The sequence below is a fragment of the Rhea pennata genome, chromosome 10, assembly GCF_028389875.1.
Source record: "Rhea pennata isolate bPtePen1 chromosome 10, bPtePen1.pri, whole genome shotgun sequence".
NCBI classification, from domain to species: Eukaryota; Metazoa; Chordata; class Aves; order Rheiformes; family Rheidae; genus Rhea; species Rhea pennata.
In genome coordinates, this window is record NC_084672.1 from 21,017,670 (window position 1) to 21,035,247 (window position 17,578).

At 36.9% G+C, this 17,578-nt stretch overlaps 1 protein-coding gene across 4 annotated transcripts in view; it reads right to left on the bottom strand.

Annotated features, from left to right (window-relative positions):
- SCAPER (S-phase cyclin A associated protein in the ER) overlaps nt 1-17,578 on the bottom strand; it is a 170,357-nt gene that overhangs the window by 93,944 nt on the left and 58,835 nt on the right. For all 4 annotated transcript variants that reach the window (XM_062584007.1, XM_062584005.1, XM_062584006.1 and 1 more), the window contains exon 21: nt 1,005-1,141. In XM_062584007.1, coding sequence (XP_062439991.1) covers nt 1,005-1,141 — 137 coding nt within the window. The remainder of the gene's footprint in view (nt 1-1,004; nt 1,142-17,578) is intronic.

The window sequence follows — 17,578 nt, forward strand, 5'->3', positions numbered from 1 at the left end:
GGACTCAATAGCTGCAATAAATCAACAGGTAATATGAATAACTCTCCATCTCGAGCAATCAGAAACTGGGAAGAAAATAGTAACCATTGCAACAGTGGCTTCTAATTTGACATCCAGACAGTGGTTTTGCTCATCCAAAAAGGAAAAAAAATTTTAAACAATAATTGATTGTTAAAATACTTTATTTTAAAAGGTTTAACTTGCCATTAATTACATTATTATGAGTTAATAAACTATCTCGTTTTTATAGTAGCTCTGAAAACCCAGATATCTTTCTCTTATCTTTAACTCTCCTTGGTTAAAAACAAGAAAGAAAATATGTAACAATGAACTTTACCTTTCAAAAAGTATTTTTAGAGATAAATGCAAATGAACATTGTAATACTTGAAGTGTTAGCCTCAGCTGGGGACTCTTCAGCTATAAAGACTGCCACTGCAGTTCATGATATAATGATGTGTTGCATATCATACTGATTTGCAGATGTCACTTTTTAGGCTAATGACATACTGCAGGTCTGACAACTCACTTTCCATTTTAAGATATTTTTAACTTTCTTCTTGTTGTGATAGGCAACAAAAAATGATTAAATCTAGCCATGGGATTTGACACTACAGCAGGCTGACTTCTATTTGTTGATTAGTATTGATTTTCTTTGATACTTCATTTAAAAAAATCAATAGCTAGAAAGAAAAATAGGCATGGTTTACACAATTTTAAACACGCTATTGTATGCTACAAGAGGCTACAGTTTTGGCAGGGCACTGGCATCCAATTATGAGAAAAGCTCTTAACAGGTGAAACCAAGGGCTCAGATCGATATTCGGTTTTCTTTCTCAATCAGAGAAAGTGGCCATAAATTAGGCTCATCAGTGTTATTTTCAAGACATTCTCAAAGCAAATAACTTCACATTTTTTTCTGCCTTCCACTGCACTCATACTAAAGGACAAAAGGCAAAGTTTATGAAAAAAAAAAAAAACTTAAAAAAAAAAAAGTTTGTACTACCTGGAGTTCATCCGTGCTTTTAGCTTTTTGGCTTTCTTTTTAGTTTTTTGCTTCTCCTCTCCATCTTTTGATGGTTCCACAGGAACAGAGCTCTCAACCACAATATCCACAATATACTTTTTCAGTGACAGGTGCTCCTGCAGAAGATATTGCAATAATATTTAATCTTACAGTATGTGACAGAGATTACAGATAATCTTCCCAGGAAGGAACAGCAGTAAATATTTAACAAAAGGTGAAGGAAAGTGAAGAAAAAAATTTTTTATATAAAATTCAGTACAAGTATTAGCAACACTGTTTATATTCTAGACGGATAATACAAGTAAATAGATCTGAAAGAACTACTACATAAAAGCAAAAACCTGGGGTGAAATACCCTCTAAGACCCGGGGAGGCTACAGATAGGAGAGCACAATATGGTAACTTGAAAATGGACAGTTATCTCATTATTTTAGTGCAACATCTTATGCCCTCTTTAAGGCTAAACTTCTCAATTGCTGAAAAACAGGAGAGAAAAAACATCCTAAGGTGAGGTGAAAAGTACGTAACTCAGGATGACGACATATTTCTAAAAACAAGAAATTACTTTTCTTCATTTATTCCTATGCAACTATTAAAGTAACATGACAGTTAAGCTCTACACATTTCTACTAACTGCTTTAAGATAATTTTGTTACAACTATTTTACAGCAACAATTAAAGACTAATTATGACATTACTGGTTAAGTGTAAGTGTCACTCACTTTCTGAAAAATGCAAAGCAACTTAAAGTGAAATTAAAAGCCACCACTCAAAGCAAATTCTCTGATGCTAGGGAAACTCCCATATAATTCACAGGTACACACTACTAAAACACTAATTTATCCTGTAAACAATAACAGACAAGATTAAACACAACTATTGTGCATTTTGACACAAAAATCAGGAGAATTCGGGACCAGATTTAGCTGCTGGGTATTATACAAGGTTTCCAGAATACTTTGAAGCAATCTGAGCTCTCACTAGGGATGTGGCCAGCCCATTCCTGAACTACACAGCATTGACCACGTTGATCCAGACCAATTAAGAGAGATACTGGATGCCTTAATCCATCCCAAACAATAAGGATGGCTCTCTTCCCCACATGTGGCAACAGGGTCAACATTGCTTGCTCTCCTCCACAGGAGGGATGCTCCCAGTTTTGAGAAGAAAGTCATTTGGCCCCCTGTTCTCTTCTCAGGCTATCTTCTCTTAGCCAACATCTGAATTTTTCCATGTCCCTTCCTCAATGTACATCGTACTCTGGTCAACAACTGCTTGCTTTTTCTCCAAAATCACAATAACCAAAATTGGAAACAGAATAATTATACAGATGAGTGATTTGATGTAATACAATACCACTACTGTCCATCCTTATTTTAAAATAGTTTTGTTTGGCGTTAACAATCTGCAATTTACATTTGTTTGTAGCAAATGTAACACTACTTATTTTTCTTAATTTTTCTTTGGCAATATTAAAGAAGTAAAAGAGGTTAATTTCTATAGCATTTCCAGGAAATCTGGCCTCTACATTACTAAACAACTGACTTTGCTGTTAGCCATCTGCATGTCGAATTGAAAGATGTTTGCACTTTCTCCCAAATTTTCTCCCAAACCCTAACTCTGATGTGAAGACTTCTTTTTTTTTCTCTTTCTTTTTTTGAACAGGCTTGTGTGCCTCAGCCCTGGAACTTGCTCCTCGCCCTACGCTAACTCTTTTGTTCTTTGCCAGCAGCACAGCATCCAGAAAACATAATGGACTCATCCACTGGAAAGAGATTATTTCACACTGAAGAAAACACCTCCTGGGTATCACACAGAAAAGGCAGACTAATTACTTGTCCCCAAGTCTACAGAAACTGTTACCTAATGGGAAGGACCTCCAAGTTGACACTCTCTTCCTTCTCCAAGCTGCCTTTTTACACCTACACTAGATCAATGCCTGGCTTTACCAACATAATTCATTATATTAAATAAAATAATCTGTCAAGATCTATGATTTTAACTCATCAAAAACTAGACTTCTCTTGATTTGTGCTTAAAAACACCAAATGTATTCACCACTTACAACATTACAATTTATTGATGGGAATGTTCCTTTTCCTCTCACTTAACAAATCAGCATTTAAGAAAGACCTGGCTAAAATCTTAGCTGCCCACAGAGGAAAAGCTTTAATCACGAAATAATCCACTTTTTGCATAATAAGGTACAAGAAAAGTGAATGTCATTATATCATGTGATTTTAAATAAATGCTTTGCTTCAGCGTTTTTCAAAAATGTTATTAAAAAATTCCTGTGTCCTCAGAGGTACTTTCAATAAACGTATAGATTGCCCCAATACAGTCCAAGGTCTATATTTAAAATAAATATTTGAAATTTATAGATGAATAATCATAAAAGCTATTCCCCTAAAGCTGTTCTTAATTTTGATAGAACAGCTCACCAAAAAAAGGCGGGGGGGGGGGGTCTCACAGAGAGTATTCATACAATATGCAGTTGGGTACGTGGGTGCCTGTAACGATTCCAGTAAATGGCAGAATATTCAGTAACTACACAGAGACAATGCAAGAAAAAAGCAAAATAGTTGCTAAACTGCTCTTTCTCTTATTTTGATGACTTCTCTCAAGTTTGAAGTTTACTGTAAGTTCTTTAGCCACCAAGATGTATTTCACAGACTAAGAAAGATTTCTACTCAAGTGCCCCTAAACACGCCTTTTAATTTAAATGTGCATTATCGAATTTAACCTCTTCTGAGCTACCAATGTATTTCAGATCTTTGTCAGGGCAAGAAACTTGCACAAATTTAATCAAATCAATTTAAAAAGTGACCAACTTGAAACTTTACAATGCCCACAATTAATCAGTCTGTTTTAGTCGAAAACGTGTTACATATTTTTTGTTTTACTTTCAGTGTAACAAATTTTATCCATTTTGTTTCATGACAGCTTCAGGTACGACTGCCGCTGCTGGGAAAGCGCTGCTATCGCTGGTGTCACCCATGTTCCCGCTCTAGATGCCCTTCCCGTTCTGCGGTGACGCTTCCGGAGCCTGGGAGATGACACATGTGAGGCAGAAAGAAGATGCTTCAGCTTTGCCTGCTGCCTGACAGATGGCTGAGCAAAGCATCACTGTTTTCAAAGATGGAAAGAAATGCTGTCTGAAGCAATCTGTAACTTAGCTATAACGATGGTTGGCCATAGGCAGTACTGAGGGCAGCCCATGGCCTGGGTAACCTGATGTTCTGCACGATACCCTCAATCTTCCTCTGATGATAAAGACTGTAGCAGATAAGTTCACACTACGGAAAAGTCTTCTTAATGACAACAAGCAAACACCACACCTTCAAATTGCATTTTGGCTTCTTGTACTACTTAAAGCCAATCATATCAAGTTCTTATCACAGATTACAAGAAATAGCTACTTTAACAACAGTTATTAGAATATATTTACCATATTTTTAATATAACAACTATTTGAGCTCTTACAGAATACTGAGCACATTCTGAAGAAGAAAAAAAGTGTGCCATTACGTATCAGCACAATTTATTGGTGAAAGTGATTAGTGACACAATCAAAAGTTATTCCTCTCCCTTTTGTAAGTATTCTTAAAATTAGAAGTAAAAGGTGAAGTGTTAGAAAATTTATAGACAATATTTTCCAGAAAACAAGCTATTATTTTCTTTCACTAGTTCTTTCATTGATTCAAGAATATTTATAAGCCTGTTAAAATAAATTTCTGTGAAATTTCCTGGGAAAAGACTATTTCATTTTTGTAAAGCATTATAGAGTGATCCACCCTAGCGATACACATCCAGTCAAAGCAGTATTTGAAATTTATATCATAAATCACAGGCATGCAAAATGAATGGTGAATTAACATTAGGCATAGGAAATCAAGCATACAAATCTAAGTAAATTCTAAAAATAAATGTAATATTAAGTTGGCTACACTGCCTATCCCGTATAACTTCCAGCACATTTGAAAAAATTTTTCAATGTTTTATGTTTTTCAATGTTTGTTGTTCAAACAACAGAAATTCTGTCACTTCCATATTTGGCAGTAAAACCACCAACAGCCTTTATAAACATTTTTCCCCCCATTAAATTCCATCCATCTAATTTTAGTAATAAGTGCTAAAGGAAAACTTCCTAAGGATAGCTCAAAAGTTTGCATCCTCTTGGAGCATGATTGTACCCACATTCTTGTTAAGTTGGTTTTCACTAATTGCCAGTAGCATAGAGCACGAACCCCGCCACTGCTGGTAATGAAACTCTAACTCCAGTTCATTTTTGTCTTCTCAGGGACAGGCATCCCTCGACATCGACTCCTGCTCAAAAATAGCATTGACTGATTCCCTCCCCCCGCCTTTTTTTTTTTTTTTTTTTTTTTTAAACTTGGTCATACGGCTCAAACTTCACAGGAAATTGTTGGTTTCAAGTTTTTCATTGTTAAGAAAACAAAGTACTTGCTCAGAACCCTACTGAGATTTTATTACTGTTTTGTTACACTAAGCTTCAAGGTAGCTAACTGCTGACATGTTGTGGATGCTCAGTTATTAAACAAGTATGCCAATTATATCAATAGGATCCAGCAGGTAACTCTGCTTTCCAAACTGATTTAGTATTTCAGCACTGTAAATTCCCATCAGTTCACACCAACACCTATGAGCCATATTAAGATGAAACAATTATACTCACGCAAAGTTAACAGAGACTACTACAGAAAAAAACTATTTTAAGTCTTTGTTCAACATGATTTTTTGGTTCATCAGATCTTCAAACTCTTTAATAAACTCTTCAAAGTAATGGCAAGAGTAAAATGAGGTTAATCCTCTACTTTGAAATCAATGCTGTATTAAAAATGGGCAGAACATCTTCACTGAGGTGCAGCAACCTGCTGTCCTCCTGCTGCACGATGGCAACCGCGACCACCACCAAGCCTCTGCTCGGTGGGGACGATGCCCTGTTTCCCCTTAGCAGCCTACGTTGTCTTTCCTAATCTAATCTGTGGTTTAACAGATGACTCGAACAAAACTACAGAGTTCAACGAGCAGATTCGTTTATCAGCCTGGGAGGGCCAAGAGAGGTCTTGCTGTCAATAGCCCGTAGGGTGGTTACAAAATGTTTTGCTCACATGAACTCAAGCACAGGCCAGTTCTCAGAGTTCTCGGCTTTCAAGTACGGCAGTTTGGATTAATATCAAACTTCATACCTACAGTTCTAGTCTTATTTTAGTGAGTAATAACATCTTGTGTCACAAAAAAAAAAGATCACTTTTTGCAGGTACAGATCAAAGTGAGGGATTATCACATTAGGCAGATTTACCACCATTCAGGTGTGAAACAAGTATAACTAATAGCTTAGCATTGAATGACAGCTTAAGTCTGAAGCTAGCTGCTGCTATATTATACTCAAGAGCAATGTAAAAATAATTATTTCAATGCTTTATTAAGCCACCACTAGCCACCAATCAAAATACCTAAGATTTTAAAATCCACTTAGCCACAACTAAAGTACAGTACATCCAATCCTTCAAATAATTAATCTGAAAGGTAATTTTACTTTCAAGACCATTGCTTGGACAGGTTAATATACCAAAAAGGTAACTGCTGTAAGTGTATGAAACAGCAATGTCAAGTTGGTACAGCGTTTAGAAAGTAAACTTGCTTCTTATTCTGAATGCTTTTTATTTAAGTAAAAGTTCCATTCACTTCTTCCTAAAACCCTTTAATTTTATTTTTTTAATGTAAACGCTAAACACAGTAAGAAATATTAAGACTGATTTACCTCCTCCACAGTGGCATTTTGGGGGGTTGTTTTTACGACAATGTGTAGAGATAAAGTGTTACTGGCCCCATCCCATGTTGAGCACGTCCTGACAGATGATGACCCCAAACTCTCAGGTATTACGAAACCATCAGCTCTTTGCAGACCTTAGCCAGCTATAAATTCAGAGCATCAGGTAGAATATAGGACTGAGAAACAGCAAAACTGTTAACATGATACTTTCTATCACGAACTGAAAGTCATTTTGTATCAGATTTCTGCCATTATTTTTCATACTTGGTAACTCATCCTCTAAGTTGCAGAACTGAGATCAAGCGCATTGTAAATAAGATATCACTCAGCTTTCATGAGGATGCCAGGATCTGTCCCACAAAGAGCAGTTAGTTGTACCACACTGTGGAATACAGCACAAAACATGGAAACAGGAGTTGAACGTTTTATTCATCATCCTTATACTCTCCTCTTTATATTCTTGTATGGTGACTGCTCAGTAATGCAGTAGAGTAGAAATAATCCTGTTACTTCTCTCCGGAATATTTACATACATTCACCAAAATTAACGAGTACGTTATCTTTAAAAATTACAAGATATACTGTACCTCCTTCCTAGAGAAGAACTATCTATAGTTGAGAAAGCTTATGACATGTAAAAGTAACTTTGTCAATATACAATTTGATACTTAATGGCACTCTGTTGACATATGTCAAAGACATATGTTGAAATTTCAGACCTTTATAAATCAAGCCATGCAAACCTCTAATAATTTTCATATTACACTGAAAATATTTTTTAAAAACTGAAACAAATTTCTTGTGCAAGTTTCAATACTCTGCAAGCTGGTATGAGCTGACATTAAATACACATGCAAAACTGCAGGCAAAACAATGCAGACAAGACAGAAATTAGACTATTTACAAAAAAAGCCTTTGCTCTTCCTCTCCTCTTCCTCCTTTCCCAACTGTTTTGACTTTTAGTCACTGACAATCCTGAAACTTTCCAAATGCAACAGATGGGTCTCATCTACAAACTGCATGAGAAAATGAGCTGCCAAAGCCATTTCAGATAAGACTAATGAGGTCACCCATGAAGTCACATTCCTGCTAGATATGGCCTACTCCAATTCAGGTGTCTGAAACAGAAAAACTACTCAGTTCATTCTATATCTTGAACTTAATAATTTCAATTGACCAAGTACTTTTTACAAGTAAGTTTTTCTCTACACATTAAATTATCTTTTTCTTATATGACATGTTTATATTAGAAGGATTACAACATTAATATTTTCTGAAATAAAGTTATTTTTTCAGACTACAGAACAAACTTATTGCAAAAATTTTCCACGAAAATCTTCACAAATACCACAAAATGCTGAGACATAATACAGTTATGTATAGTGCAGTTCAGTCTCGATGAGTTAAGCCACATCATAACCTGGATTCTGACTCTTGGTCATCCAAGTGAAATACAACAGCTGGAGAACAAAATTGCCAGTTGATACTCTTTTCATACCATACATGAAAATAAAAAAGGGATTTTTAATGTATGTATGTATGTATATGTATGTGCGTGTGTGTGTATATATATAAATATATGTGTGTGTGTGGAGAGAGAGAGAGAGAGAGAGAGAGAGAGAGAGAGAGAGAGAGAGAGAGAGAGAGAGTCTCTAGAAAATATATATAGTCTCTAGAAAAACTGTTGAATGACACCTGGTAGACTGATGATATTTTATTTTGTTGATGTGACATTTGATCAAGCCTACAGGATTGCTTGGTACAGCAAACACTCTTCATCAGCCTTGACACAGCAAAGATGTTCCACAAAGAATGTAACTTAAGCTCATCTGTGATATCCACAAATAGCTCCTACTGGCATTAACAAGAATTAAGTGAACATCCTGCAACTTCCCTATCATTCTTAAGTTCCACTTTTCACTTCCCACGAGGATTCAGTCTGCTCCTGCTATCCTTTTCCACGATCACTTTGTTCAACATCAGTATGCCACCCTGCAAATGTGTAACAAGTAATATACCTCTCCAAGCTTTGATTTCCAAGTGATGTCTCATTTTTGTATCTTAAATTTACCTACTGTTTTTTACATATTAAATTTTCAGCATACATTGTCACAGCATGTGCTACCTATTCATATGACCAATACTTCTGTCTAGCTCTCTCTAATGTCCTGATCACAATCTCATCATCTGTTTATTTGACTTAGAAGGGTGAAATGTAGTATATATATCTGTCAAACCAGAACACAGCTGCAAAACCATTTTCCTACCCAATGTCTTTGGCTATGACATTTTGGGATCTCTGCACTAGATGTAAGTTGCTATTCACTTTCAAAGTCTTTTACCACCCGTTTCATAAGGCCACTTATGAAAGCTATACGTATATAAATATGTATAAATATGTATACATATAAATATGTATAAATATGTAATATCTTATTACAAGAAAAAGACTACTCCCTGATGAAGGACAAAATAAATAAAAACACCACTGAAATATCCAGACACTACAGGACACCACTGAAAGAGAACAAGCAGAGAGGAAAGGCAAGAAATTTTCTACTAAACACTTCTTAAGCTAGTGTATTTTAATTATTGGTAAAATATTAACAATTCACAGAAAAACATCAAATAATGAATTCAGCAAATATTTATAGCAGCACTATTAAATTAGGATGCATATTTATAAAATATTATACAAGTAAAATGTGCCAAGCACAGAATTCTTACAATAAGTTCCCTCACTCTAAAATTAGGAGTGAACATAACTCAAATGTTTATTTCCTTTTTCTTTTAAGTATGTACCATCTTTTTATGAATTCTGCTCCGACAAGACTGCATAGGTAGAGTTATATTGTACTAAAGCATCTGCTTTTTCTCGGAGAGGAAAATTGTTGCTTTAGGACAGCCACGACAGAAGGTCCTGTGCTCTTGCGAGTGCACACTGCTCCACCCTAGCACTCATGAAGCACTATATACCTCCTAATAAGCAGCAGCAACAGCCAGGGAAGAGAGATGCAGAAAATGATTCACTCCGAAGCTAGCCTGGCATGGGCAGGAGTGACCTAGTATAGCGAATATTTTGTGCTGCTTTCTACAACCTCCGCAGAGTCCTGTGCTACCACAAAGCAACACTGAAGTTAAACCCTACTGTGTAACAGTGAGTGTGTGTAAGCCTGACCTTTCCAATGTACAGCCCATTTTACACAGAATCTGATACAGAGCTTCGTTAGCTATGTTTCCACTACGTGTAAATAACCAATTCATATAAATGGAAATCCCTTCCGGCTATTCGACTTTCACCCAAAAAACTGAGCCAAAATGACCTTGGAATTTGAAAAGTTTAACTTTTTTCCTCTCCTATTATTTTTCATTTTCATTCCCTTCGTATTTCTGGATTCTGGCCAGGACTGAAGCAGAGATGCCAGAAGACCATAAGACTGGTTATTCTTATTATTCTTGTATTATTTCCAACTTTGAATCTTTAAGTTTGGAATGAAAAGGCATTCTTATAAGTTCTCTAACCCAATTCTGCAGACAAAGGCAAAACTGAAAAATATCTGACTTCAGCTCTTCATCTAAGGTCATCCTTCAGAATTTCCAAACACTTGTTTTTACTTTCTCTCTGCTATTAGTATTAAAATAACCCAAATGAGGAAGATTATAAAGAAATACTTGTATTAGCTTAGACCACATTTTAATTGCTGTAAGTCATTTACCATTTTAATGAAAAAAAACAATACAAAACTACATATTTTTGCAGAAATGTAAGGCACATAAGGCTAATATATTCTAGCAGATCAATAGGTAGCTATTCTGAAACCTACACACAGCCTTTGCATTAATATGCATCTTTACCTATTTCAAAATAAATAGTATTCTGTAATTGCAAAAAATAATTTTAAAAGGGTTTCAGGATTTATTACTAATGTCAGGAATAACTTTTTCTTACTTGCATATGATCATTTAAAGCACATATTTGCCATATTTTCATGAGTTTTTAACAGTACAATTTTAAATCAGGTCACTACATGAACACTTTTTCATGATTTTATGACATTTAAAAAATACTCGGTATTCTATTTTTTTCTCTCATGAGCTAGGACAATTTTTAATATGAAAAACACATGCCGCAATAGACTGAGTTTATCAAATCCAAAATTTGATCTTCAGCATTATAACCAATGACAGTTTGAAATACAAATGGTCATTAAAGCTCAAATCAAAGGTGATCAAATGCTATTACAATACCAGAAGTGATAATATACTCCAAAACACTGACAGAATTCAAAACAGGAAAGGTACGTATGTCTTGCCATTAATAAAAATACACCAAGTGTTTTACCTTGTGAAGAAATGAGTTTAAAAAAAAAGTAATGAATATTGTTCTCTCAAAATCAAGATTTTAATTATTTACTACACTTCTATGTTACAACATGCTCAGGTTTTGAATGAGGATAGAGCATAAAAATTTATTAGACATTTGAAACTAAGGACTAAATTTTCATTGTAAAAGTAAACTTCTTCATTTGCTTCTTGAATTTAATTAAAATTAAAGTTTTTATATGAGGGACAAAAGATGCATCTTAATATGTTTATACTAAACACTATTCTTACTGCCAGTACTGACAGCACTTCTTGTCACCTTGCTTGCCCACAAATTCCTATGTTTCTTACATGAGAACCAGAATCGTGAACATGGGAAGTATCGTTCTTCAGGGCAGAGGAGCAAGGCTGGAAGGCCCTGATGTTACTGCCAGCTGCAAGAGCAGCAGGGAGTGGGGGAAATGAAAGCGCAGCGGGCTCTGCCAGCAGCAGTTTTTCTTATCCTGTCTGTGAATATCCAAAGCATCCACACCACAAGGAGGAAAGGTACAGCTGCTGGCAATGATCTATCACAATTAAGGACACAGCCAATAAACAATTAATCATGTACATTTTTGCCAAGAAGAACAACACCTTATAATATATTAAATATAAAAAACTATTGCTGCTCAAGGTGCAAAAAACTCAATTTGATATGCAAAGTACTGAAGGATGTTCTGCAAACCGCATCACAGATTAGACTTTAGAATTACATGACAGTGCATGACAGCTTCTTCCAGGACCAGTGAATTCACAGGAAAATTACAAGGCCAAAAAGCTGCCATGCTGAAAGAACTACAGCTATCCAATAAACATGAAACATCCGTAAACAGTATTGGACCACAAATGCTTGGCCTAACTCCATTCCGCTAGTAACACTCAGCACCGCTCTAAAACAATCCCTCTGTTTCTCAGAAGACAAAAAAATCAAGTAAAGCAAACGCAGCCCTATCTTGAAGCTTACCTGATCTGGGTGTTTTTTGCTTATAAGCAATTTACATGTTGCTTCCCCTGAGCACTACAGAAGAGAAAGGAGAGGAAAAATAGAGTCCTATCACAGCAGAAGACACAACTACATTATTACATTACAGTAACAGATGAAACTCCATAGAAAAAATGAAATCACAATCCAGTTTGTCAATCTCCTTTTATTGCTGGGGAGAAGATAAAAAGAGATATTGTTTGTTTCTTTTAAAATCTGTTCTGCTGGGTATGAGTAAGTCATGCTTCCATTTGCATGTACTGCTATTATATACTGGAAAACTTTATTTCCTACTAAAAATTTTATTTCCAAATGTGTTTGTTTAACAATGCACTCCTTAGCTCAACACTAATAGCTCCCTGTACACTCCAGGTTTCAAAGCTTGTGCCTTATGTCCTTTCCTCCAATACATGTGACTACAAATGCACTCCCAAGAGGGCTTCTCCCCACTCCTTCTCTGAAGGCTCCTATTACAGCACTTACACTGGAAGGAAGCACTACAGCTTTGTCATGAATTGCGTATTTTCCTTCAAAAAAAAAAAAAAAAAAAAAGGAAAGAAAAACTGAAATAGAAATAAATGGCATTTGGAAAACTATAGTGCTGTTCATTTAAATAAAAGAACTTAAGCACTCTGAATCACAAATGAAAGCAAAAAGCATTTTTCCCAGTACTGCTGAGGCTGAAGCAATAAAACAATAATTATATATCAATAAATTTTTGACAAAAACAATTCAACAAAGTCCAGGCCTCACCAAGGCTCTATGCAAGAAAACTCCTTGTAAATACACAAGGCAAAGAGCAAAGGTCAGGCACGAAAACATTCCCACATCTCTTTTCTTCAGGAATTTCCTTTGTAAGAACTATCAGGAGATGCATGTAACTGAGAAAATCATTCAATTTCTTCAAGGAAAACAACCCATCATCCCTAAAAAGTGTTTAGGGACTAAAGCTCAGATGAATGTCAACTTTGCTTGTATTGCTGTACCAGCTAAAAACCTCCTACGGCTGCAGCAGGGCTCTCACCAGTGCACCCACGCTTTCTGGGGCTGCCTTTCACCACATCCCGGCAAAAAAACAATTCTGCCAGTGCAGGAGCGTTTGTACCTGGGAACCCGCCAGCACCGTTACGCTCACTGTAAATCAGACTAAACTGGAGCCCGCTGCACCCGAGCGAGAGCCGTGCGCGGAGCAGCTCGCAGCGCAGCGCAGCGCCGGGCCGCTCGACGAGCCCCGGGACACAGTAAGCTTGCGCCCGTCACCGCCGCTCTGACCCCTCCTGAACGCAAGGTGGGTGGGCTCAGCCAGCCAGCGCTTTCTATAAATCCTCTCATTTTAAAGCTGTCAGTCATCACAGAACAACAGTCTCTCCCCTCCACCACGGGATTTTATTTTCATTTGATTTAAATGCATCTCTAAGAAGTTGTTTCATTAATGCCATGACAGAATACAGTTTTCTTCCCCCAACAAAAACCCCATGTTTTTTCACATATGCAAACAAAGGTTCCTTAACATTTTTCCATGTGCTCTTCTTTGGAACACATAAAATTCTAGCACGCATCTCAGATAAATTAACCAAGCCCCTGCCATGCTTTCTATTTTACACGTTTATTAGAAGCATCCTTCACTTATTAGAAACATTTGTAGAGTGTAGTTATATGGTTTGTACTCTAAAGACGCCTTAAAACCATGCTATTTAAATGACAAGAGATACAGACAAAAGATAGGACAATAGTTCAAAGGAGGAAGCTATAGAGTTACTAATGTAATGAATATTTTTCAAAACACACTAGCGAAGACAAGAAAGGCAAAAGAAAGGGGACATAAAAATGAATTATCTAAGAGCTGCAGGTGGGAGCACGAGTATACAAAAGGTCCCTGTAGGGACCTAATCCTCAGCGTAATGAGCTCAATGCCCGTCCTCCCAGGGCTTCCCGCAGGCTCCTTTTCGGTGCCCTCTGCCACACGGGCGGCAGAACAGTCCCCCCTTCCCGCACGCTCACCGACCCCAGCACAGTCGCTGGAACCAAAACGCACACAGCCTTCAAACCAGTATGAAGATCAACGCTGGGAACAGGACGCCAGCAGTACAGAAAGTAATAATTTAAAGAGAAGGTGAAGTTGTAAGTCTGACGGATGAAGAGATGTATTTAAGCAGGCACAAGAGAGGGAGGGAGGATGACCACAGAACACGGTTGCTACACTGAAGACAATGGTGAGATGGTCAGGATGTGGGACAGTGATAACATGGCAAATTGCAACTGCAAATTGCAATTTTTAACTAGAGACTGATAAATCCCAAAAGGAAAAAAAGCAAAAAGCTGAAATAAAATGAAGCTGTTGTTCAGATCTTTACATAATTTCATATTTCTTCATTTTTAACATCTCCATTCATAATAGAACTATTTTCTTTGGGGGTTCACCAAATACGTTGCATTTACAAGCAAACTCACTTTATTAACTGCATGTCTAATATTACCTGTCAGCTCTTGCACAATATATGATTAATTCCAGAGCAACGGAAAACTGCTACCACATGGAGTCTACTTTTCTCTCCCAAAACACGTTTATAAAATTGCAGAACCTATAGATGTTATAATAAAGGGAAAAAACTCCTAGAACATAATTGTTTCTTTTTGTCTTGCAAGATCAATGATAGCATCCACTTGGCCCACAGAAAGTAGTGTCAGTGACCACGTGATACAGCACTTTTTTTTTTTTTTTTTTTTTTAGAGCTAGTGAGCTTTTAACATGCTGCTTACAGTCAGATTAATGAACAAAAACTCTTACTGCAAGAAAACATTACGCAAGCATTACTTAAAGCAATTTCCAATGTTCTAAGGAGATATTTTTGCCTTACTTATTGTGATACTAGTTTGGACAAAATAAACATACTCCAATGCCTTGTGTGGTATCCCAAGTAATAATAATAATAAAAAAAATCTAGGGTCAGATTACAATATAAAGAAACCCCCAGGCCAACAAAGCTTTCTTTCTAGGCAGCCACCTTTTATGCTTAACAGGCCTAAAACAAAATGAGTCAAAGATCAAGAGTAAGTTATCTGAAGTGTCAAGTGCATAAGGTGAAAGGTGAAATTTTATTAGGTCAAAGGTGATATAAATAAAATCTTTTATGTCAAAGAAGAAGGGTCACAGACAAGATGTATATAATATAAGGACACCACAGATGACAAGTAATAACTTTAAGTAATACAAGTGTGTTCTCGCTACAGATACCTTCACTGATTAAAAAAATGGAAAGTACTGATGAATAAATAACTACAAATATTACAGTGCTTCCCTATGATCCTTTTTCTTGGTACTTTAGAAGCTTGTTTTCACCTATGTCAAAATTCATCTAAAGTTACTGAACGCTTTAGCCGTGGGGGGAGGCAAAGGCTGGTGCTGGCTGTACGTGCTGAACAGAAAGGAACACAAGGCAGGTTGTTCGCATAAATGTGACGGCTTCTCTACTTTGCAGCGACCGCATCTCTAGGATGCGGATCTTATTACTGCTGTTTGCAAAAATGAAACTTTGAAGATGGCCTTAAGCCACGGAAATTTCAGATATCAATGGTATAATTCAGTATTGTATACTCAGGCTAATTAAAATACAGATGTAAATAATCTATAGAATATGGTAAGAGCAGCAGTATCCGCGGGCTGCCAGGACGCTGCGTACCGTGCATCGCCTCCTTAAGGATGCCTCAGCGGCCCTTCACCTGCTCGTGCAACTGTCAGGCTCTTCGGTCACCTAGATCCGCTCTTTCCTTTTGCTCCTACACCGAGTACTCACTCAAGACATCCCAAAAACTTAACCTTAATCTTGATACTGAGCTCCTCACGTTGAAATGTTTTGCTGCAGAGCAGTGGATTTAAGCACATGCTGCTGGACATCACAAAATCAAGATCTCTGTGCCCTCTAGTGGCAGCTCTCTGCCACCAGTCGGGCACCAGCACAGCGGTTACAACGGGTGCCTGTTTTCTGGTAGGTGGACATACAGAGCTATTAAATCAAATGTTGTGAGTAGGGCAACATATCCAGACCAAAAACAAAAGTATCTACTTCATTTTTTCCTCCATATTCATCTGAGGCAGCGGCCAAGCAAAAACCATAGCTCAGTCAGCACTGAGAAAAGCACAGGCTAATTACATACAAGAAAACACCAAGATTACAAATTACATGCTCTTGGGTGCATTTTCTGACATGAACAAACTCTGGTAACTCTCCTGGCTTCTACTTCCAGGAAACCGGGTGCAGGACACAGGTGAACTTGGCATCCAAAATCAAACTCAAAATAACCCAAGTCCCAGTAACCAGAAAGGGAAAGGGAAGGGAAAGGGAAGGGAAAGTCCTTTCATTACAGTTGGCAGGGGATACAGCTCCATTTCTCCAGAGAAAACCATCTCTGTGGATTTTAGTACCTCAGAGACACCTCTCTGCAAAGCTTTTTTTTAAAAAAGAAGGGAACACACCATCACTGCCTGTTAGAAGCTGTAAACAAAGAAACTGCTTTAACTAATAAAACAATACCAAGAATTGTGAAGGAAAAAAGGAAATATCCCAAAATTAGAAATACTGGGCAGTAACATTTGAACCTTCCAGACTAGAAACTGATTTCTTAAGACAAGGAAGTTCAACGTGACCCAGCTCTGAAGAACGAGCTTGCGCAGTGTTTCTTCATTAACATCTGACAGGTGCAATACCTGCCGATTCCCAAATCTGGGGGGAAAGGCAGAACTCAAAGCCTGCTATAATTTCTGTCTCATAGAAATGGCCTTGACTTAATCCTGTTGTTCAGTTCAAGCAGCAGCAATAAGAAATTCAATCAGCCATTCAGAATTCTTTGCTTAAAACAGCATGGTTTCTTGATTTAGAATAAAATGGTCTCAGTTCCTCCTAAAGATCACTCCAAGTGCCAATCCTTCTAAAGAAGCTGAAAAACTAACTGCTGCTCTTTCCAGAGGTGCTCACGCTTGCAAAAAATTTTCCGTGATTATATTTTAAAGTAATTTAGCACTACAACTTTCAGCATTATTAACCTTGATGCACCGGGTGGCACATCTTATAACCTAGGTAAGGATTATGATGTTTTAAGCAGCATTGTTCTTTCCTACTCATTTGCTGAGATTAATCATACAGGAACTGAAAAAAATAGCAGAGGAAGCTGGAAAAAGGGAACAGACGACAACTACTATGTTATTTTTAATAGCTTGTTAATCATTTTCATTGGAAACACAGTTCTCGAATTTATGTATACAAGTACTCGTCAAGTATACTTTTCACATGTATTTGTAAGAGTGCTAAGGGCTTTTATGTGGATGCAGACATCTGACATCTTTAATTACTACACTGGATTCTGACCATCCTTTTAACAGCTACAGAGTGCGTTATTATAAAAATGAAAAACTAC